General features: G+C 38.9%; 1 protein-coding gene across 3 annotated transcripts in view; it reads right to left on the bottom strand.

Annotated features, from left to right (window-relative positions):
- AFG2A (AAA ATPase AFG2A) overlaps nucleotides 1-22,969 on the bottom strand; it is a 339,272-nt gene that overhangs the window by 278,823 nt on the left and 37,480 nt on the right. For all 3 annotated transcript variants that reach the window (XM_027103655.1, XM_027103656.1, XM_027103657.1), the window contains exon 10: nucleotides 16,724-16,878. In XM_027103655.1, coding sequence (XP_026959456.1) covers nucleotides 16,724-16,878 — 155 coding nt within the window. The remainder of the gene's footprint in view (nucleotides 1-16,723; nucleotides 16,879-22,969) is intronic.

Below are 22,969 nucleotides of genomic sequence, written 5' to 3'. Positions count from 1 at the left end.
ACGCAGACGTAGAAAACAGACTCGAGGACACGGTGGGAAGGGGAAGTTGGGACGAAGTGAGAGAGTAGCACTGACATATATACACTACCAAATGTAAAACAGATAGCTAATGGGAAGCTGCTGCATAGAACTGGGAGATCAGCTCGATGCTTTGTGATGACCTAGAGGGGTGGGATAGGGAGGGTGGGAGGGAGGCTCAAGAGGGAGGGGATATGGGGATATATGTGTACATATAGCTGATTCACCTTGTTGTACAGCAGAAACTAACACAACCTTGTAAAGCAATTATACGCCAATAAAGATGTAAAAAGAAAACCTATATAAGCAACTGCAAAGCATTTTTCTGAAGAGTACATGAAATTCTGACATGGTGATTCTAACATGGGGCATTGGAATATGTCCCACCCTGTGGCTTAGACGTAAATTATTAAAAATGGTATTTTTGAAAACTGCCAAATAGGGACCTTTGCTTCCAGCCAAGGAGTAAAAGAAATAAGATTTACCTTTCTGTCTGAAAAAAACTTAAAAAGCTGACAAACTCTTAGGACATTGGCCATCAGGCAATGAAGGAGGGTGATCCTTGAGAGAAGGGAAACAATGAGGTGAACCCTATGACTGTGCCTATCTAACTGCCTGGAGAAAGGCCACAGGTTGCAGCAGTGGAGAGGAAACCTACGCAGAGCCCACAGTCTCCCTGAGATGAGAAAATGAAGCTGGGAGTATGGGAAAGTCAAAGAGGTAGGTATTGCAGGGCAGAGTATTAGAGGTAAAAGAGATACATATATAGAGAGAGAACTCCTGAAATCTGTAGAGGGTCTCCATCAATATTCAGTTATCAGTACACACATGTGAGCAAAACAAATGAGTCCAGGAAAAAAAAAGAATGAAACCAGAGACCTAAAAGGACTAGAAGGAAGCATGCCTGCTCCCAACAGCCAGAGTGGACCCTTATAATTTATAGAGCATCAGGTAGGATATTGATAAGGATCTTAGCTCACTAGTAGGGAAAAATTAACCCTAGACAAAACATTGCCGTGGTACCACCTGAGAAAATTTGAAGGCAAGACCAAAAAGGATCAAACTTTCCAAATAACCATACCCCAGAATAAATCTCAAGAATATTTTTATGAATATAAAGCATTCATCTCCCAACAAAATAAAAATCAGAATTTCTGGAAACCAATCAAAATGCATCATGCATGCAAAGAAGCAGGGAAATATAATCTATAATAAGGAAAAAAAATCAATAAGTTGAAGCTGATTCAGAAATTACACAGATAGAATTAGAAGACAAGGACATTATAACAGCTATTATTATAAATATGTTGCATATGTTCAAATGAAGGAAACATTGAAAACATTAAGTAGAGAAGAAAAAAATATAAAAAGGGTAAAAATCAAATTTCTAAAGAAATACTACAGTGTCCATAATTTTAAAAATGCACTGGATGGAACTGACAGCTGATCAGACACTTAAATGGGGAAAAAAGGTTAGCGAACTGGTAGGCACAGCAATAGAGACCCTCTAAAACAAAAAAAAGGGAGAAAGAAAACAGAGGAATATAAAAAATGAACACAGCATTACTGGGCTTTGGGAGAATCTCAAGCAGACAAATGTACATGTGTATTTTTAGTCCCCAGTGAGGGGACTAATGAACTAGCACAAGAAACAAGAAGAAAACTACCAAGGCACATGATAATCAAATTGCTTAAAACAAGTGTTAAAGAGAAAATCTTAAAAGCAACCTGAGGAAAAAAAAAGATATGTTACACACAGAAAATAATGAAAATGGAGACAGCAGATTTCTTTTCAAAAATAATGCAAGAAAGCAGAGAGTGGAGCAAATCATTAAAGAACTAGGGGTGCGTGGGTTACGGGAGGGGTATCACTGTCAATCTAAATTCTTTACCCAATAAAAGTATCTTTTGAGAACAAAAACAAAATAATGACTTTTTTGAGACATGCAAAAACTGAAAGAATTCTTGACCAGCACAGCTGCATTACAGGATATGTTAAAGTAAGCCCTTCAGGAAGAAGGAAAATGATACCAGATGGAAACCTGAATCTACACAAAAGACTAAAGAGAGCTGGAAGTGGTAATTACATTGTGTAAACATAGAAAATTTTCTTTATTATTATTTAAATCGCTTCAAAGGGAAATATTATTTAGAGCAAAAATGATGACAATGTACTCTGGGGTTCACAACCATGTAAAAGTAAAATGTATGACAACAGCACAAAGGCCAGGAGGGGAGCAAAAGAAGTACACTGTTTTAAGGTTCTTACACTACACATGTGATACATTATCACTTGAAGGTAGACCATGTTAAGTTAAAGACGTTTCAAAGGAAATAAAAAATATTTTGAACTAAATGGAAATGAAAATCCAACATATCAAATATGTGGGATGCAGCTAAAACAATGCTTAATGATTATTTATAGCACTGAACACAGACCTAGAAGAGACAGAACTAAACTCACTAACCACAGCTCTCACCTTAAACTAAAGGAAGAAGACCAGATTAAGCCTAATGCAAACAAGGAAGGAAATAACAAAGATTAGCACAGAAATCAATGAAATCAAAATCAGAAAAATAAAACAAAAAGCTGATAATTTGAAAAAAATCAATAAAATTGCTAGACCTCCAGGCAGAATGATCATGAAAAAAAAGAGAAGACATAAACAGTATTAGAAATGAAAGAGAAAACACTACTGATCCCACAGACAGTAAAAAGATAATAAGGAAGACTACGAACAACTATGTCCATAAATCAGGCAATTAAGGCAAAATGGACCAATTCCTTAAAAGATACAAACTACCAAACTCAAGAAAAAAACAGATAACCTGAATAGTCCTAGATTTACTAAAAAGTTAAATTTAACTTAAGCCTTCCAAATAATTAAAATCACAGGACTAGATGGTGATGATGGTTGCACAGCAATGGGAATATACTTAATACCATCCAATTATATACTTAAGACTGGTTAAAATGGTAAATTTCATGTTATGCATAGTTTACCACAGTTTAAAAAAAAAACAACAAAACTTTTCCCATATATGATTATGACTCCAAGCTATAGTTGGAGTTTTAGAGTCCTATGGTTACACACAGAGGAGCAGAGTTAACCCTACCTGGGGGAAAAAAAATTAACTAAAGACCTAAATGTACATGCTAAAACTATAAGCAACTCTTATAAACTCTTAGAAGAAAATATACAGTAAATCCTCCTGACCTTGGATCTGGCAATACTTTCTTAAATGTGACACCAAAACTACATACAAGTCAAGAAAAAAATAGAGACACTGGACTTCACTGAAATCAAAAACTTTTATGCTGCAAAGGACATTATCAAGAAAATGAAAAGAGGCAGCTCACTGAATGGGAGAAAATATTTGCAAATCATATATACCTGATATCAAATATAATAAAGGACTTGTATCTAGTACATGTACAACTCAATAATAAATAAAAAACAATTAAAAATGGGGGAATGCACAGGTTGCAAGATGATGGGCAAAGTGTATAGGGTTTCTTTTGGGGATGATGAAAATGTTCTAAAATTAAATGTAGTGACGCCTGTACAACTTTTGCATATACTAGACCACTGAATTGTACCCTTTAAATAAGTGAATGACTGATAGGTGAATTATACCTCAATAAAGCTGTTACCAAATATATATACATATATTTTTATACGAAAAGGTAAAAGAACCATTTCTGAAAAATGAGAACCACTATGAACCAAAATGCTACATAAAATATTCAGTCATTCGACAAACCTTTATTTAGTTGGTACTATTTGCCAAACAGAGGGGACACAAAGATGAATAAGACAAAAGAACCACAAGGCATATATGTGTTAGCTTTGTGTGTGTGTATTAGGAATCATATTACAAGATCTTTGGTAACTGAGAGGTCAGAAAGTAATTTTTCAGGCACAGGGGAGGACAACATGCAAAAATACAAAATGCTTTAACAGAACAATGTAAGATGAAAGTGAAGAAGGCACGAGCCAGGTTACGAACACCAAACTAAAGAGCTTAGACTTCATCTTAGAGGTTATCAATAGGGAGTTATGTTGATGGCATTTAAGACAGTTTGGGACAGATGGACTACGGGACAAGAGCAGGTGAGTGTGTAATTACTCTGTATCTGTGTAAGGTGAAGTGAAAAGGTGGTACCACAAAAGAACCACATTAACCCTACCAATGATTTCCTTTACTGTAAATGAAAATCTGTGTTTTTAGCAAATACTCATCAAGTATTTACAGGCTTTCTTCAGAGATACTGTGGGTTTGGTTCAAGACCACTCACAGCAAGGCGAACATCGCAATAAAGTGAATCACACAGATTTTTTGGTTTCCCAGTGTATGTGAAAGTTATGTGTACACTACACTGTAGTCCATTAAGTGTGCAGTAGCATTATGTCTAAAAAATAATGTACACACCTTAATTAAAAAATACTTTATTGCTAAAAAATGTTAATCATCATCTGAGCCTCAGTGAGTCACAATCCTTCGCTAGTGGAGAGTCTTGTCTTGATGTTGATGCTGCTGACTGACCAGGGTGGATGCTGAAGGCTGGGGTGGCTGGGGCAGTTTCTTAAAATAAGACACCAGTGGGGCTTCCCTGGTGGCACAGTGGTTGAGAGTCCGCCTGCCAATGCAGGGGACACGGGTTCGTGCCCCGGTCCGGGAAGATCCCACATGCCGCGGAGCGACTAGGCCCGTGAGCCATGGCCATGGCCTAGTAACCCTACCAATAGGCCCTGAGCCTGTGCGTCCGGAGCCTATGCTCCGCAACGGGAGAGGCCACAACAGTGAGAGGCCCGCGTACTGGAAAAAAAAAACAAAAAACAGCAGTGAAGCCTGCCACATCAATCAACTTTTCCTTTCACAAACAATTTCTCTGTAGTATGCGATGTTTGACAGCATTTTAACTACAGTAGAATTTCTTTCAAAATTGGAGTCAATCTTCTCAAACCCTGCCACTGCTTTAACTAAGTTTACGTAAAATTCCAACTTCTTTGTTGTCATGTCAACAATTTTCACAGCATCTTCACTAGAAGTAAATTCCATCTCTAGAAACCACTTTCTTTCCTCATCCATAGGAAGCAACTCCTCAGCCATTCAAGTTGTACCATGAGATTGCAGCAATTCAGTCACATCTTCAGGCTCCACTTCTAATTCCAGTTCTCTTGCTATTTCTACCACATCTGCAATTACTTCCGCCACTGAAGTCTTGAATCCCTCAAAGTCATCCATAAGGGTTAGAATCAACTTCTTCCAAACCCCTGTGAATGTTGGTATAGACCTCGTCTGTGAATCATGAATGTTCTTAACGGCATCTAGAATGGTGAATCTTTTTTAGAAGATTTTCAATTTACTTTGCCCAGATCCAACAGAGGAATCGCTACCTATGGTAGCTATATCCTTGCAAAACGTATTTCTTAAATAATAAGACTTGAAAGTCGAAATGATGCCTTGATCCATGGCCTGCAGAACGGATGTTGTGTTAGCAGGCATGAAAACAATATTAAGCTTGTTGTACATCTCCGTCAGACTTCTTGGATGAATTGTCAATGAACAGTAATATTTTGAAAGGAGCTTTTTTTCCTGAGTATTAGGTCTCAATAGTGGGCTTAAAATATTCAGAAAACCATGTTGTAAACAAATGTATTGTCAGCCAGGCTTTGCTGTTCCATTTATAGAGAGCACAGGCAGAGTAGATTTAGCATCACTGTTAAGAACCCTAGGATTTTTGGAATGGTAAATGAGCACTGGCTTCAAATTAAAGTCAACAGCTGCACTAGCCCCTAACAAGAGTTAACCTGTCCTTTAAAGCTTTAAAGCCAGGCACTGACTTTTCCTCTCTAGCTATTAGAGTCCTAGATGGCATCTTCTTCCAATGTAAGGCTGTCTCATCTACAATGAAAATCTGCTGTCTAGGGTAGCCACCTTCATTAAACCATCTTAGCTAGATCTTTCGGATAACCTGCTGCAGCTTCTCCATCAGCACCTGCTGTTTCACCTTGCACTTTGATGTTATGGAGACGGCTTCTTTCCTTAAACAACATGAATCGACATTTGCTTGCTTCAGACTTTTCTTCTGCAGCCTCCTCATCTATACCACCCTTCACAGAATTGAAGAGAGTTTGGGCCTTGCTCTGGATTAGGCTTTGGCTTAAGGGAATGTTGCAGCTGGTTTGATCTTCTATCCAGACCACTAAAACTTTCTCCACATCATTCATGTGTTAACTGGAGAAGCACTTAATTCCCTTCAAGAACTTTTCCTTTGCATTCACAACTTGGCTAACTGTTTGGCACAAGAGCCCTAGTTTTTAAAGGCCTATCTTGGCTTTTGACACACCTTCTTCACTAAGCTTAATCATTTCTAGCTTTTAATTGAAAGTGAGAGATGTGACTCTTCCTTTTCCTTGAACACGCAGAGACCACTGTAGGGTTATTAACTGGCCTAATTTCAATATTGCTGTGTCTCAGAGAATAGAGAGGCCCAAGGAGAGGGAGCAAGCTAGGGGAACAGATGGTTGGTAGAGCAGTCAGAACACACAACAATTACCGGTTAAGTTCACCATCTTATATGGGTACAGTTCGTGGCACCCTAAAACAATTACAATAGTAACATCAAAGATCACTAATTAAAGATCACCATAAAAATATAATAATAATGAAAAAGTCTGAATAGTGCAATAATTACCAAAATGTAATACAGAGACACAAAGTGAGAAAATACTGTTAGAAAACTGGCTGACAGACTTGCTCAGGGTTGCCACAAACCTTCAATTTCTTTAAAAAAAAACAAAAAACACCAGTATCTGTGAACCACAATAAAGTGAAACACAACAAAATGAGCTGTGCTTGTACTGAGTACTGATCAACTATACATACAAGTGTGGCATTTTCTTCTAGGACAACCTCAACATTATTTATAGATTCAAAAGGAGACAGCCAACAGAAACTGAAAATTAAGAGTTCTCTATTTATAACCTGAACGGAAAAGTGTTCAATTTCATCAGTGTTAACTGGGATCAGAGCTGAGAATAGAAATTGGTGATCCTTCCACTCATTTCTCCTCCTATTGAACCCGGAGAAAAGTAAGGTATAAAAAGAAAAGTGGAATGAAAGAGTTAAACTTCTACAATATTTAATAATGGTAAAACTAAAATCTTGATTTTGACACAGAGTATTTGCTGGTTAAAAGTCATCTACTTTGAGAGCTTCAAGATGGCGAAAGAGTAAGACGCAGAGATCACCTTCCTCCTCACAAATACGTCAGAAATACATCCACAGGTGGAACAACTCCTACAGAACACCTACTGAACGCTGGCAGAAGACCTCAGACCTCCCAAAAGGCAAGAAACTCCCCACGTACCTGGGTAGGGCAAAAGAAACAACAGAGACAAAGAATAGGGACGGGACCCGTACCAGTGGGAGGGAGCTGTGGAGGAGGAAAGGTTTCCACACATTAGGAAGCCCCTTCGCTGGCGGAGACTGTGGGTGGCGGAGGGGGAAAGCTTCGGAGCCGCGGAGGAGAACGCAGCCACAAGGGTGCGGTGGGAAAAGCGGAGAGATTCCCGCACAGAGGATAGGTGCCGACCGGCACTCACCAGCCCGAGAGGCTTGTCTGCGCACGCGCCGGGGTGGGCGGGGCTGGGAGCTGAGGCTCGGGCTTCGGTCGGATGCAGGGAGAGGACTGGGGTTGGCGGCGTGAACACAGCCTGAAAGGAGCTAGTGTGCCACGGCTAGCCGGGAGGGAGTCCGGGAAAAGGTCTGGAGCTGCCGAAGAGGCAAGAGACTTTTTCTTCCTTTGTTTCCTGGTGCGCGAAGAGAGCGGATTCAGAGCACGGCTTAAAGGAGCTCCAGGGACGGGCACGAGCCGCGGCTATCAGCGCGGACTCCAGAGACAGGCATGGGACTCTAAGGCGGCTGCTGCAGCCATCAAGAAGCCTGTGTGCGAGCACAGGTCATTATCCACACCTCCCCTCCAGGGAGCCTGTGCAGCCCGCCACTGCCAGGGTCCCGGGATCCAGGGACAACTTCCCCCGGAGAATGCACGGTGCGCCTCAGGATGGTGCAACGTCACGCTGGCCTCTGCCGCCGCAGGCTCTCCCCGCATCCGTGCCCCTCCCTTCCCCCAGCCTGAGTGAGCCAGAGCCCCCCCAATCAGCTGCTCCTTTAACCCCATCCTGAGTGGGAACAGACGCCCTCAGGCGACCTACACGCAGAGGGGCGGGGGCACATCCAAAGCTGAAACCCGGGAGCTGTGCGAACGAAGAGAAAGGGAAATCTCTCCCAGCAGCCTCAGGAGCAGTGGATTAAATCTCCACAATCAACTTGATCTACCCTGCATCTGTGGAATACCTGAATAGGCAACGAATCATCCCAAATTGAGGAGGTGGACTTTGAGAGCAACGATATATATATATTTTTCCCTTTTCCTCTTTTTGTGAGTGTGTATGTGTATGCTTCTGTGTGAGATTTTGTCTGTACAGCTTTGCTTTTACCATTTGTCCTAGGGTTCTGTCCTTTTTTTAACTTAAAAAATTTTTTTAAATTATTTTTTATTTTAATAACTGTATTTTATTTTGTTTTATCTTCTTTCTTTCTTTCTTTTTTTTCTCCCTTTTCTTCTTAGCCATGTGCAGGACAGGCTCTTGGTGCTCCAGCCAGGCATCAGGACTGTGCCACTGAGGTGGGAGAGCCAACTTCAGGACACTGGTCCACAAGATACCTCCCAGCTCCACGAAATATCAAATGGCAAAAATCTCCCAGAGATCTCCTTCTCAACACCAGCACCCAGCTCCACTCAAGGACCAGCAACCTCGAGTGCAGGACACCCTATGCCAAACAACTAGCAAGACAGGAACACAACCCCATCCATCAGCACAGAGGTTGCATAAAATTATTAAAAGGCCACAGACACCCCAAAACACACCACCAGATGTGGACCTGCCCACCAGAAAGATAAGATCCAGCCTCATCCACCAGAACACAGGCACTAGTCCCCTCCACCAGGAAGCCTACACAACCCACTGAACCAACCTTAGCCACTGGGGACAGACACCAAAAACAACGGAAACTACGAACCTGCAGCCTGTGAAAAGGAGACCCCAAACACAGTAAGTTAAGCAAAATGAGAAGACAGAAAAACACACAGCAGATGAAGGAGCAAGATAAAAACCGACCAGACCTAACAAATGAAGAGGAAATAGGCAATCTACCTGAAAAAGAATTCAGAATAATGATAGTAATGATCCAAAATCTTGGAAATAGAATGGAGAAAATACAAGAAATGTTTAACAAGGACCTAGAAGAACTAAAGAGCAAGGAGAAATGAACAACACAATAAATGAAATTAAAAATTCTCTAGAAGGGATCAATAGCAGAATAACTGAGGCAGAAGAATGGATAAGTGACCTGGAAGATAAAATAGTGGAAATAACTACCGCAGACCAGAATAAAGAAAAAAGAATGAAAAGAATTGAGGACAGTCTCAGAGACTTCTGGGACAACATTAAATGCACCAACATTCGAATTATAGGGGTCCCAGAAGAAGAAGAGAAAAAGAAAGGGACTGAGAAAATATTTGAAGAGATTATAGTTGAAAACTTCCCTAATATGGGAAAGGAAATAGTTAATCAAGTCCAGAAGCACAGAGAGTACCATACAGGATAAATCCAAGGAGAAACACGCCAAGACACATATTAATCAAACTATCAAAAATTAAATACAAAGAACAAATATTAAAAGCAGCAAGGGAAAACCAACAAGTAACACATAAGGGAATCCCTATGAGGTTAACAGCTGATCTTTCAGCAAGCCAGAAGGGAGTGGCAGGACATACTTAAAGTGATGAAAGAGAAAAACGTACAACCAAGATTACTCTACCCAGCAAGGATCTCACTCAGATTTGATGGAGAAATTAAAAGCTTTACAGACAAGCAAAAGCTAAGAGAATTCAGCACCACCAAACCAGCTCTACAACAAATGCTAAAGGAACTTCTCTAGGCAGGAAACACAAGAGAAGGAAAAGACCTACAATAATAAGCCCAAAACAATTAAGAAAACGGTAATAGGAACAAATGTATCAATAATTACATTAAATGTAAATGGATTAAATGCTCCAACCAAAAGACATAGACTGGCTGAATGGTTACAAAAACAAGACTCGTATATATGCTGTCTACAAGAGACCCACTTCAGACCTAGGGACACATAAAGACTGAAAGTGAGGGGATGGAAAAAGATATTCCATATAAATGGAAAACAAAAGAAAGCTGGAGTAGCAATTCTCGCATCAGACAAAATAGACTTTGCACAGCAAAGGAAACCATAAACATGAAGCAATTGACAAAGGATTAATCTCCGATACACACAAGCAACTCATGCAGCTCAATATTAAAAAAACAACACAATCCAAAAATGGACAGAAGACCTAAATAGACACTTCTCCAAAGAAGATATACAGACTGCCAACAAACACATGAAAGAATGCTCAACATCATTAATCATTAGAGAAATGCAACTCAAAACTATAATGAGATATCATCTCACACCGGTCAGAATGGCCATCATCAAAAAATCTACAAACAATAAATGCTGGAGAGGGTGTGGAGAAAAGGGAACCCTCTTGCACTGTTGGTGGGAATGTAAATTGATACAGCCACTATGGAGAACAGTATGAAGGTTCCTTAAAAAACTAAAAATAGAACTACCATATGACCCAGCAATCCCACTACTGGGCATATACCCTGAGAAAACCATAATTCAAGAAGAGTCATGTACCAAAATGTTCATTGCAGCTCTATTTACAATAGGACATGGAAGCAACCTAAGTGTCCATCAACAGATGAATGGATAAAGAAGATGTGGCCCATATATACAATGGAATATTACTCAGCCATAAAAAGGAACAAAACTGAGTTATTTGTAGTGAGGTGGATGGACCTAGAGGCTGTCATACAGAGTGAAGTAAGGCTGAAAGAGAAAAACAAATACTGTATGCTAACACATATGTATGGAATCTAAAACAAAAAACGAAAAGAAAATGGTCAGAAGAACCTAGTGGCAAGACGGGAATAAAGATGCAGACCTACTAGAGAAGGGACTTGATACGGGGAGGGGGAAGGGTAAGCTGGGACAAAGTGAGAGAGTGGCATGGACGTATTATACATACTACCAAACGTAAAACAGATAGCTAGTGGCAAGCAGCCACATAGCACAGGGTGATTAACTCAGTGCTTCATGATCACCTAGAGGGGTGGGATAGGGAGGGTACAGGGGAGGGAGATGCAAGAGGGAACAGATATGGGGATATATGTATAAGTGATTCACTTTGTTATAAAGCAGAAACTGACACACGGTTGTAAAGCAATTATACTCTAATAAAGATGTTAAAAAAAAAAAGTAATCTACTTTTCCAAATGTGCTTTCCTGTTCAACTGTTATTACTTAAAACTATAAAAATGCTCAAGAGTAGTTGGCAGGGAAGACTGGGATCTTGTAAGTGATAGAAGACACTCTTCTGTCTAGACAACAAGAAGCAAAATCAAAAGAAACCAAATTCAAAACCCTGCCAAGGACCAATATGGAATTAATAGAATTTCTACAGGTTGTACTATCTATTCCAAAAAAAAAAAATCTGTTATTTAGTAAAGCATCATAGAAGCCCTCAATCTTCTGAGTCTGTAAGAAATAAAATATAGAATACAGTACTGCTTTTAAAAAACAGAAACTCAAATTCCTTCTAATTATCCTGAGGTACAAGAAGAATAAAATGTAATTATGGTCAATTAAACTATTTAACTCATATCTCTGCACCAGGAGAGTAATGCTAATGAGCTCATCCTAGGAAATTCAACTCACTTGTCACATTCTGATGTTCTAGTCTCATCTGAAAAAGCGCCAAATGAAAATACAGCTGCAAATTTTGAATACGTAGTGAAACAGATAACCTTTTGATTATTCATATAATTAAGAGGTTTGCTAGTTTTTAAAATGGGAGTAAATGAGGAATGTTTATTTAAATAATGACATTTGGTAGACACTCAATTTGACCACCAACTACCTCTAAGCTTAACCTGGATCCAGGACTGCAGACGGGTTTGGGGCTATACAGGTAGTCCTGAGGCTCTGCCTGCAGTTCACTTTACAAAAGTGGGTTCAAAGTGTGAAAGTAGAGTCCTATTTTTTTAATTGGCTTTTGGCTTATTCTGAACCAAAGGTCCAAATTCTGAAAACTGCAGTCCAAAGGTAATATCAAAAGTGTACAGATGGGGCTTCCCTGGTGGCGCAGTGGTTGAGAGTCCGCCTGCCGATGCAAGGCACGCAGGTTCGTGCCCCGGTCCGGGAAGATCCCACATGCTGCGGAGCAGCTGGGCCCGTGAGCCATGGCCGCTGAGCCTGCGCGTCCAGAGCCTGTGCTCCGCAACGGGAGAGGCCACAACAGTGAGAGGTCCGCGTACCGCAAAAAAAAAAAAAAAAAAAAGAAAGCAACATGTTCTGCATAAAATATAAAGGATTACTGTATATCCTTCCAGACTAGACAGCTTAACACTATTATAGACATCTGTATTCCAAAACTGTTAAATTCACTAACAGTAGTAAATTCACTAAAGAAATTAGTTGCTTTGAAAAATATGAAGAATGTTTCATGAGGGTAATAATGGCCTATATTGTACTTTGGTACAGAAGAAGGATGATACACTCTTTTTAAAATATTTTTCAAATATCTGAAATTGACCATCTAATATGTTTTTTCATGAAAATTATAGTTATTTGCTCATTTATTCAACAAAGACTGATTGGACATCTATTATGTGCTAGTCCTATGCTAAGTATTAAGGATAAAAATAAAAAGTAAGAACCTCTGGTCTTATGGAACTTCAAATTCATTTAAAAGCCATCCAGATATACCCTTGATCTAAAAATTTAACATTTTTATAGGGAGGAGAAGAGACATAACTGATAGCTACCTTTCATTTTCTTTTTAAATCTCTATTCATCTAAAACTTATCCAGTATTATTCCTTGTAATAAAGAACTTTTCAGTGAAGAAAATAATCTAGTGGAAAGTAAAAAGAGAAAAGGACTAAAGTGAAAATAAAATGAGACTTTGCTTAAGTTCTTTGCAATTTTACATTTTTATCACATGATTAAAAATTAGAACAACCTTTCTGAGGTAAAAAAAAGAAAACGATATTTGTCACAAACTTTAAAAATCACATATTTTAGTCTGGTAATTCCACTTCATCAAAATCAAAAATGCAAAGATTTGGACACAAATATGTTTATAACTATATGAGAGAAAAACAGAAAAAAACCCTAAATATCTGAGAATGGAAGAAAGATAAAACAATTACAGTTTATCAACATAACAGTCTATTATGCTGTCAATAAAAAGATGTTTGCCAAGAAATTTTAGCGTAGAACATTTATCATATAACTTTAAATGATAAAAGCAGAACATAAAACTATATATATCCTAAGATTAACTATATTAAAATACCTATATGCACAGAAGAAAATCTATAAAATTCTAAAAAATCTATTGGAACTGTGACAAAATATTAACAGTTATCTCTGGGTGAAAAACTGAAATTTCACAATGCATATTAGCATATTCAAAGATTCTAAGGATTCCTCAAGTAAAGAAATATATTTGACTTTCATCACTGATTAATTGTAAAATACATTCGACTTTTAACACACCAATTGGTATAATCACCAATTCAGAAAGTCCAAAAAAAGGAAACATTACATTTAAGTAAGTGGCTAACACTTGTGGTCTCCTGAAATTAATAATGCACTATATTATAATTGGCAACATTCCAACCTTAAGACATTTCTTTCAAACTTTAGCAAGTGTGATTTAGAAGGTTTAATTTCACACACTAAAATCTTTTCTCAAAAGATGCTGAATGCTCACTTTGCTATTAAAAAAAAAGCCTGCAATTAACTAGCTACTTTAAACAGATTTTCTATAGCAAAATAAACATTAAATCTTCTGCAGAAATACTTTGGAGATATTTTTGTAGGTGTAATAGCCAGAAATCAGAAGAGTGAACTTTAGGAATCCAATTACAGAAATGTTGACTTCTCAGGAAAATTTTTACAATCTGAAGTGAGCATGAAAAGCAATGTAAGAAAGTCCTCTGACCAAGGCTAATCACTTTGGAGCTCATGAGTAACATCATAGTACACCATGGACTTAGACCAAATAATGAAACGCCAAATGGAAAATGGCACAAGTCCATGGACTGTAAATACTGTATCAAAAGAAAATAAAGGAAAAACTCTTTCATTAGAGCAATTAAAAGTGCAGTTGTAGTACCAGTTCCTATGATGAATAAATCAGTTCAGCAGTTCTAAGAGTGGACAGCCACTGTTTAAACACATTCTTCACTGGCAATAACTTTAAGTTTAAAAGCTGCCTGTAGGTTTCCTTAGCTCCTAAACTTTTTTAATCACTAAAATGTTTTAGGATGGTGCAGTTGGTTATAGCCCTATCCCCTGAAATTTTCACATGAGGCATTTAATGATTAGGTGTCTACCTGACCCATTATATTATGTTACGGTACCCAATAAAATACAGATAAATACTGCAAATATTCATACCAATATCAGTATTCATACCAATCAATGTCCCCGAACTTTAGACCATAAGTTCCAAAGAACTGAAGTTTCTACTAACCCAACATCAATCATTCTTCATTCTATAATTCCATTTGTCAAATTATTCATACGAAATGAGCATGTTCTGCTACAGAGCTTCTGAAAAACCCCAAAGTTGAGCTTTCAGTAGTAAATTTGAAAATGTTTCAAAAAGAATTCAAAATCACATTAAGCAGCCTAAACTAGCAGTTAGTCCTTGGGAATGTTCTTATCTCCAGGGTACCGTTTCCCAGCCTAAACTTACAAAACAACTGTGTTCTATAAGACGCTAACAAGTGCCTGCTTCACTTAGCTTTTGCTAATGACCATAAAATTTAGTGGCTCAAAATAACTTTATTATTTCTGACAATTCTGAGGGTTAACTGGTTTCTCCTGGTTGGGGCAAACTTTGATTGGAGTGGGATAGTCTAGCATGGCATCACATGTCTGACAATTGGTGATGACTAGAATGAGGGGATCTCAAGTAGGAGGGCTCATCCCTGTTCACACAGTCTCTCATCCTCCAGGAAGCTAGTACAGATTTCTTAACAAAGCTAATGCAGTGGCAAAGACCAGCAAGAGAAGGCAAGCCCTAAGCGCTTTCAAGCCGGCTTGCATTATGGCTGCTAACACTCCACTGGCCAAAGCAAGTTACATGGCCAAGTGCAGATTCAAGGATGGAAAACTTGACTCCCTAGCGTTTAGAGTAGGAGCTACAAGACTGCAGTGCAAAAGGGCAAACACAGTGAAGGGAAGAATTTGTGGTCATTTTTTGCAATCTACCACACTGCAAAATGCTGCAAGTCTCTGCTCCACGTGGTCCATGGTGAAATAAGTTTAAATAACAGCTCTCTTTTGACACTTCAAAATACATATTGACATATTACAATATAATATAATGCAGAACACACTGCCAATGCTTGTTTCAATGTTCATTTTCTAAAAATATTAATATATTCAAAGAAAACTATAAAGCCATCCCCCACTCCCGAATATTAGGCCCATGTGTGTCACAGGTGACGTAACAGGCGGTCCATGCATAAAAGGTAACATCTGTTGCCCTTGTGGTGATCTCACTGAAAACTCTGCAGAGACAGTCAATGATGAAGTATATGTAAAAGAACCCAAGGAAACATCAAGCATCATTAGTAGAAAGTATCATAACTAGAAGATTTTTTTTTGTTCTAAAATTAGCCTAGTTGACATTTTCTGGTAAAACTAAACATGGAATTAGTATACAACCCAGTAACTGTACTACACTTGGGTATTTGTTCCAGAGAAATAAAAACTTATATTCACACAATACCTGTAGAAAAAATGTTCATAAAAGCTTTATTCATAATAGCCCCAAACTGGAAACAAGCCAGATGTCCTTCAACTGGTGAATGGTTAAACAAACCGTTGTACACATATACCATGGAATACTACTCAGCAAAAGAAAGGAACAAACTATTGATATAAAACAACTTGAATGAATCACCAGGGAATTACAGTAAGTGAAAAAAACTAATCCTAAACAATTATATAATGTATAATTCCATTTATATAACACTTCTGAAATGACAGAATTTTGGAAATGGATGCATGAACAAGGTGGGTGTAGTTATGAAAGGGCAAAGCAAGGGATTATTGTGGTGATGGAAATCCTCAGTATCTCGATTCTGGTGATGGATACACAAAACTTTACATGTAATAACACTGCACAGAACTAAATACACAGACACAGACACACACGTACACATAAATGAGTACAGGCAACACTGGGGAAATCTGCAAAAGGTCGATGATTCTATCAATATCCTGCTTGTGATATTGTATTATAGTTTTGTAAGATGTTACCATTGCGGGAGGGACTGGGTAAAGGATACATACGCTCTCCCTAAAGTATTTCTTACAACTGTACTAAATCTACAATTATCTCCAAAAAAATTTCAATTAAAAAAAATTCTTTTTAAGTTTAGCTTAGGAAGGTAGTTTCCCTGGGGTCTTAGTTTCTTTCAAAGTTTAATTCAAACAGTGTGGCTAGCATGAGGGTACAAATGACTTACATTTGGGACATCAATTGCTACCTCCCTCATGGCACTGGGCCTGATGTCATTCATCCCCTGCAAGAAATCTTTCAGAGTAATCTTCACCAACCCAGCCATCTTGCTGTCAGGGAGGTTAGGGTGTTTCCTCAAAACTCTCCTCAAGGCATGAAGACCTGTAAAGAGAAAAGTAACACAAGCTTTGTCTTCCACCTCATAAATACACACTGAACCATTACCAATAAAAATAATAACAAAAAACCCAAAGCTCATGCATATTATAACATTGAAAATTTTGTGTGCTTGTGCACGTGCGTGAGTGTGTGTACAGTGGCGGGAGGGTGGGGAGGGAGAAGGGATAACGTGGGGGATGAAGGCAAAAATCTAAATGCTTAGTTTTGGTGGTAAAAATATGACAAACTGCTATGAAATACGAAAAGACAGATATTTTACATATGTGAAATAAAATTTACAAAACAACTTCCGCAAAAAAGACCATAAAGGTTTGTCAAAATAATCTGTTTGGAGAATTTCTTTGAAAAGAGTAAAATATTAAACCAGTAACATACCTTTCGCCCTGCCCTTTTTGTTAATACACACAAACCAGAGTTACAAGTTTTGTAAGGTATTGGCAGAACATCTTGAAGGAAATGTTCAGTTGGCAGTTAGAAATGTGGTTTTGGAATTCAAGACAGAATCAAACTTCAGAGTTATGTATATACACATGAGATCTGATATTATAGGAGTAGAAGAGACCTATAAAAGGGAAGCTAGAGGGATCAGGGATGGAAGAATGAGGGTTGACGTCTCAATCTTAGGGAAGTCGATCATTTGAGGAGTATAGGAACAAACGATGGTTTAGGCAGAGATAGAGAAGTAGAATCAGAATAGTAAAATACCACAAAGCCAAAAAGATGATCAACCAAGTCAAATTTAGAGAGATGCAAAATAACTTAAAAGAGATCATGCTGACCTAAAACATTACCTACGTTAGGTTCTTTGTTTTTGCTGTTTGCTTGGAGTTTAAGCACTAATAGGACTGAATGCCCCAAGCCATCCTCCCATCCAAGTTCCCAGATTTAGAGCCCCTTTATCTATGACAAAGACCTCTAGTCTAGAGGGCAGCAAAGTCCCTATGTGTTCTTTGCCTGAAGGTATTTTGTAATGAAGTGCTATATTTGTGTTCTAGTACACAATGAAGTTCCACTTTGAAGAATTTTAGTCTCAGAGACCTCTTAGAAATCCAGTCTGAACAACTGAACTTGCCCTGGGACACCAACAAGCTCCATCATTTTTAATGTCTTTTGTCTAAAATGTTATGCCTCAGTGAATTTTTACTAAATTTAAATACCATAATTGTCATCTTACTTGGCTTCATTTATTTGAACTTTGAAACAGAAGCATTGGTTCAAGGAAGGAAAACACAAACTGCCCCAAACAGAGGTTTGGATATCTTTGACTACTAAGGAAAAACAGTGAATAATACACCACTCAGAAAATAGATCCACAGTAATCTTTCCCAAGGAAAGCTATCATTGCAAGTCTAATATTCATGGAGGTCTCCGAGACAGTAGGTTAACCAGAAAAAAAGCTACAAAAGAGGAAACTGAAGATATATGTAAAAAGATCACTATTTTCTATGGAAAATTTCTTAGGCCATACTCTGCAATCTGAAATCTATGCCACTTATTTAAGTCTATCTTACAAATACCTATATGGTTTTCTGCCTTCCAAAAATGTTGAAAGATAATTCTTCACATCTCTCACATTTCTGCTTATCTTTCCAGCAGAAGCACTAACTGCCTCTGTTCAGACTATCTTTTCAAGGATGTCTGTGTACAGGAAGACAGAGTGTCTCCCTCCAAAGCAAAGGGCAGATATGCTTACTGCCCATTTCAAAAGATTAAGGTTCCCTAAGCTCAAGGTTCTCCTGTAATGCCACCTCATAAGGACTCAGATGTCACCCAGCCCTTTTTGTATCTCTTTGTGAGAAGTGAGGCTCCGGGAGCTGGTGCAAATGCTGCTTCTCTGGCTACTTCTGTTGCTGTAAGTAGTAGTCTATCCTTTGACTCTGACCCAGGAATACTGTGTCTTTTGAAAGCACTTGTGAAACTTGTTAAATTGCAATTAGGGTAAAATCGCAAACCTTCACAGTTCTTGACATGAAAATAAAAGTTTACTTTAAATTAGGTTGTTTCACTGCCCAACATACCTTTCAAATGGTGCAATCATAAAAAAGTAAATAAATAAATCCTCAGTAATAAGGCACTGTGTTGTATTAGACAGCACCTTGGTGACCTGAAAGAACTAAAGCAGTTCTAAAAAATCTTACATAAATGGAAGTGATCAAAAGACCAAAAGAATCTAACACTTCATGTCCCAAATGGCTGTCTGGCAATACTTGTCAATATTTCTAATTCAGACCAGATACCTTACTCCTACCAGTACTGATATACTAGAAACTGAAACAAAGGAAGTGGTCTAATAATTTTCCCACATTTACGTCACAAGGCATAAAGTGGGACAATAAAGGAGACCGATTATTTTCATTTGAGAAAGGGATTTGGAAAGAGCAGCAGCCACTCATGAGGCAGGGACTGGCAGCCTACTGAGCTGGGGACAGCCCTGCCTCCAAGTAAGTCAGAAAGGGAAAGACAAATACCATATGATACCACTTATATGTGGAATCTAAAATATGACACAAATGAACCTGTCTATGAAACAGAATCACGGAAATAGAGAACAGACTGGTAGTTGCCAAGGGTGAGGAGGTTAGGAGAGGGATGGAGTGGAAGGCTGGGGTTAGCAGATGTAGGCTTTTATACAGTAAGTCCCCTACATACGAACCTTCAAGTTTCGAACTTTCAAAGATACGAACATGCATTTGCATGTCTAATCACGTAAGTCTGTTCACGTGTCTGGAATACATTGTAACATGCATGCATCCTCTACAACAGGTTGAGCTTTTGTGTACTTTACTGTAGAGTACTGTATAGCAGCCGTCCCCAAACGTTTTGGCACCAGAGACTGGTTTCGTGGAAGACAATTTTTCCACAGACCGGTGGGGGGGGGGGGGGGGATATGGTTCAGGCAGTAATGCAAGTGACGGGGAGCAGCAGATGAAGATTTGCTTGCTTGCCTGCCGCTCGCCTCCTGTTGTGCAGCCCCGTTCCGGGACCCCTACTGTATAGAGTACAGTAGTACAGTATCTTTATTTCAAGCCCAGGATGTTGGGAAGCAAGTGTGAAAGCAGCAGTGATATAGGTGGTACTGCTAAGAAACGCCAAGCAATAACGATGGAAACAAAAGTGAAAATAATTGAGAGTGGAGCGACAACAGGAAGAATAAGAAACTGAAGAACCGAAGAGATTCACGACACAGGAAATGGCAAGGGGATTTTCTTTATTTGAGGAGGCACTGTTAGTTTTTGAGGCACAGGACGCAAACATAGAACAGTACAGGAAGGTTGCAGCCGCCATTCAGAATGCAATCCAGTGCTTGTCATCTATGACAAGAAAAAAAAGAGCTACTACCCGGACGTCACTGGATCGTTTTTTCAAGAGGGTAGATAGAATTGAATCCAGCAAGGAACCAGAACCTGTGCCATCGACGTCAGGCGTAAGTGAAATTGCAGCTTGCCCTCCGTCTCCTACTGCTGACGATCCTTCAGCTCTGACATCTCCCACCTCCTCTCCCTCCTCTAGTCAGTAACTCTTCTTGCCTGTTCACTCAGCGCCAGCCCCTGTATGCCAGCTGTTGTACTCTACTACTGTACTTTTCAAGGTACTGTACTATAAGATTAAAAATGTTTTATTTTTTGTGTGTTTGTTTTTTATGTATTATTTGTGTGAAAAGTATTATAAATCTATTACAGTACAGTACTATATAGCTGATTGTGTTAGTTGGGTACGTAGACTAACTTTGTTGGACTTACAAACAAAATGGACTTACGAATGGGCTCTCGGAATGGTACTCATTCGTATGTAGGGGCCTTACTGTATATGGAATGGATAAGTAGCAAAGTCCTACTGTATGGCACAGAGAACTATGTTCAATATCCTATGATAAACCATAACGGAAAAGAATATTTTTTAAAAAGCGTATATATATACATGTATGTATAACTGAATCACTCTACTGTACAGCAGAAGTTAACACAACACTGAAAATCAACTATACTTCGATTAAAAAAAAATAAAACTGTGTCTTCTGCAAGCACCCTTAGCAGTCAGCCTCACCAAAACAGAAGGACCTATGCAGCTCATGTAGGGCTCACACCTTACACCCTAGAGTGACCAGGGTCCCCAATCCCTGGGCTGGGGACTGTTAGGAACCGGGCTGCAGGCAGGAGGTGAGTACCGGGCGAGCGAGCAAAGCTTCATCTGCCGCTCCCCATCGCTCGCATTACTGCCTGAACCATCCCTCCCCCCTACCACACGCGAAAAAATTATCTTCCAAGAAACCAGTCCCTGGTGGCAAAAAGGTTGGGGACCACTGCCCTAGAGCATATAGCTCTAGTGACCAGAGGGGAGTGTGCTGCTGGGCCCCATAGAATGTCACCTACAAAAGGCCACTTCTCCAAAATCAGCCAACATAACTGACCTACCCAACACAGAAAAAAAAAAAACAGCAAAATCTGCAAAATGAGGAGACAGAGGAATATGTTCCAAATAAAGGAACAAGACAAAGGACTCAGAAAAAGGGCTAAACAAAGGGGAGATAAGCAAGCTACTCAGTAGAGAGTTCAAGGTAATAATCGTAAAGATGCTCAGCGAACACAGAATGGATGAACATAGTGAAAATTTTAACAGAGAGAAAATATAATGAAGAAAACAAAGGTAAAGAATACAATAACTGGGGACTTCCCTGGTGGCACAGTGGTTAAGAATCCACCTGCTAATGCAGGGGACACAAGTTTGATCCCTGGTCTGGGAGGATCCCACATGTCGCAGAGCAACCAGGCCCGTGAGCTACAACTACTGAGCCTGCGCTCTAGAGCCCACGAGCCACAACTACTGAGCCTGCGTGCCACAACTACTGAAGCCCGCACGTCTAGAGCTGGTGCTCCACAACAAGAGGAGCCACCGCAACAAGAAGCCCATGCACCACAATGAAGAGTAGTACCCACTCGCCACAACTAGAGGAAGCCTGCACGCAGCAACGAAGACCCAATGCAGCCAAAAATAAATAAATAAAATAAATTTGTAAAAAAAAGAATACAATAACTGATAAAATCCAATATATACAAACAGCTCATAAAAATCAAAGAATATATATGTACACACACACACTCACAAACACACATACACACACAAACACAGGAATATTATTCCGCCATAAAAAAGAAAGAAATACTGCCATTTGCATCAACGTGGATGGACCTAGAGAATATTACGCATAGTGAAACAACTCAGACAGAAAGAGACAAATACTATATGACATCACTTACATATGGAATCGAAAAAATAATACAAATGAATGTATAAACAAAACAGAATGAGACTTAGACACAGAAAACAAACCTGTGGTTACCAAAGGGGAGAGGGAAGTGGGGTGGGACAAATTAGGGGTATGGGCTTAACAGATACAAACTACTATATACAAAATAGATAAGCAACAATGATTTACTATACAGCACAGGAAAGTACACCTATTAACTTATAATAACCTATAATGGAATATAAACTGAAAAAATACTGAATCATTATGTTATACCTGAAATTAACACAACACTGTATTATAAATCAACTATACTTCAAAAAAAAAGAATACAATAACTAAAGTAAAAGATATGCTAGAAGGAATCAACAGTAGATTACATGATACAGAATAATGCATCAGCAAACTGGAAGACAGAGTAGTGGAAATCACCATGTTCTAAATAGTTGGGACCTAGAGAAAAGCTGCAGGAATAGTTTTGCCTCCCCTCGCCAATAAAGCCGAGGACTATTCTTTAAATAAAGTAAAAGATCTGCGCAAGAAGAGCTTCTAATGAAGTACTGGAATCAACAAGAGAAGCTGAACAGAGGCTGTGATAACTCCAGAGCTCACGATACCCATGCAGAGGTAGCAGGGAGGGGAGGGCAATCAGGATGGAATAGCACACAAAATCATTCTACTTATTTCTCATAATTCTTTTCTTCTTCCATTCATTTCTGTCTAATCTTTATTAAATCTTTCTGTTTTTTAGGGTTTATTTTTTTAATACTAATGCACAGCTTTTTATTTCTCAACCTTTCTTCATTTCTAACATAAGAATTTCAGGTT

The sequence above is a fragment of the Aethalodelphis obliquidens genome, unplaced genomic scaffold (genome assembly GCF_003676395.1).
Source record: "Aethalodelphis obliquidens isolate GAN/ISIS:26980383/991018 unplaced genomic scaffold, ASM367639v1 scaffold6, whole genome shotgun sequence".
Lineage (NCBI taxonomy): Eukaryota > Metazoa > Chordata > Mammalia > Artiodactyla > Delphinidae > Aethalodelphis > Aethalodelphis obliquidens.
The sequence above is the reverse complement of the archived record's forward strand: the minus strand, read 5'-3'. Positions and strand labels throughout refer to the sequence as shown.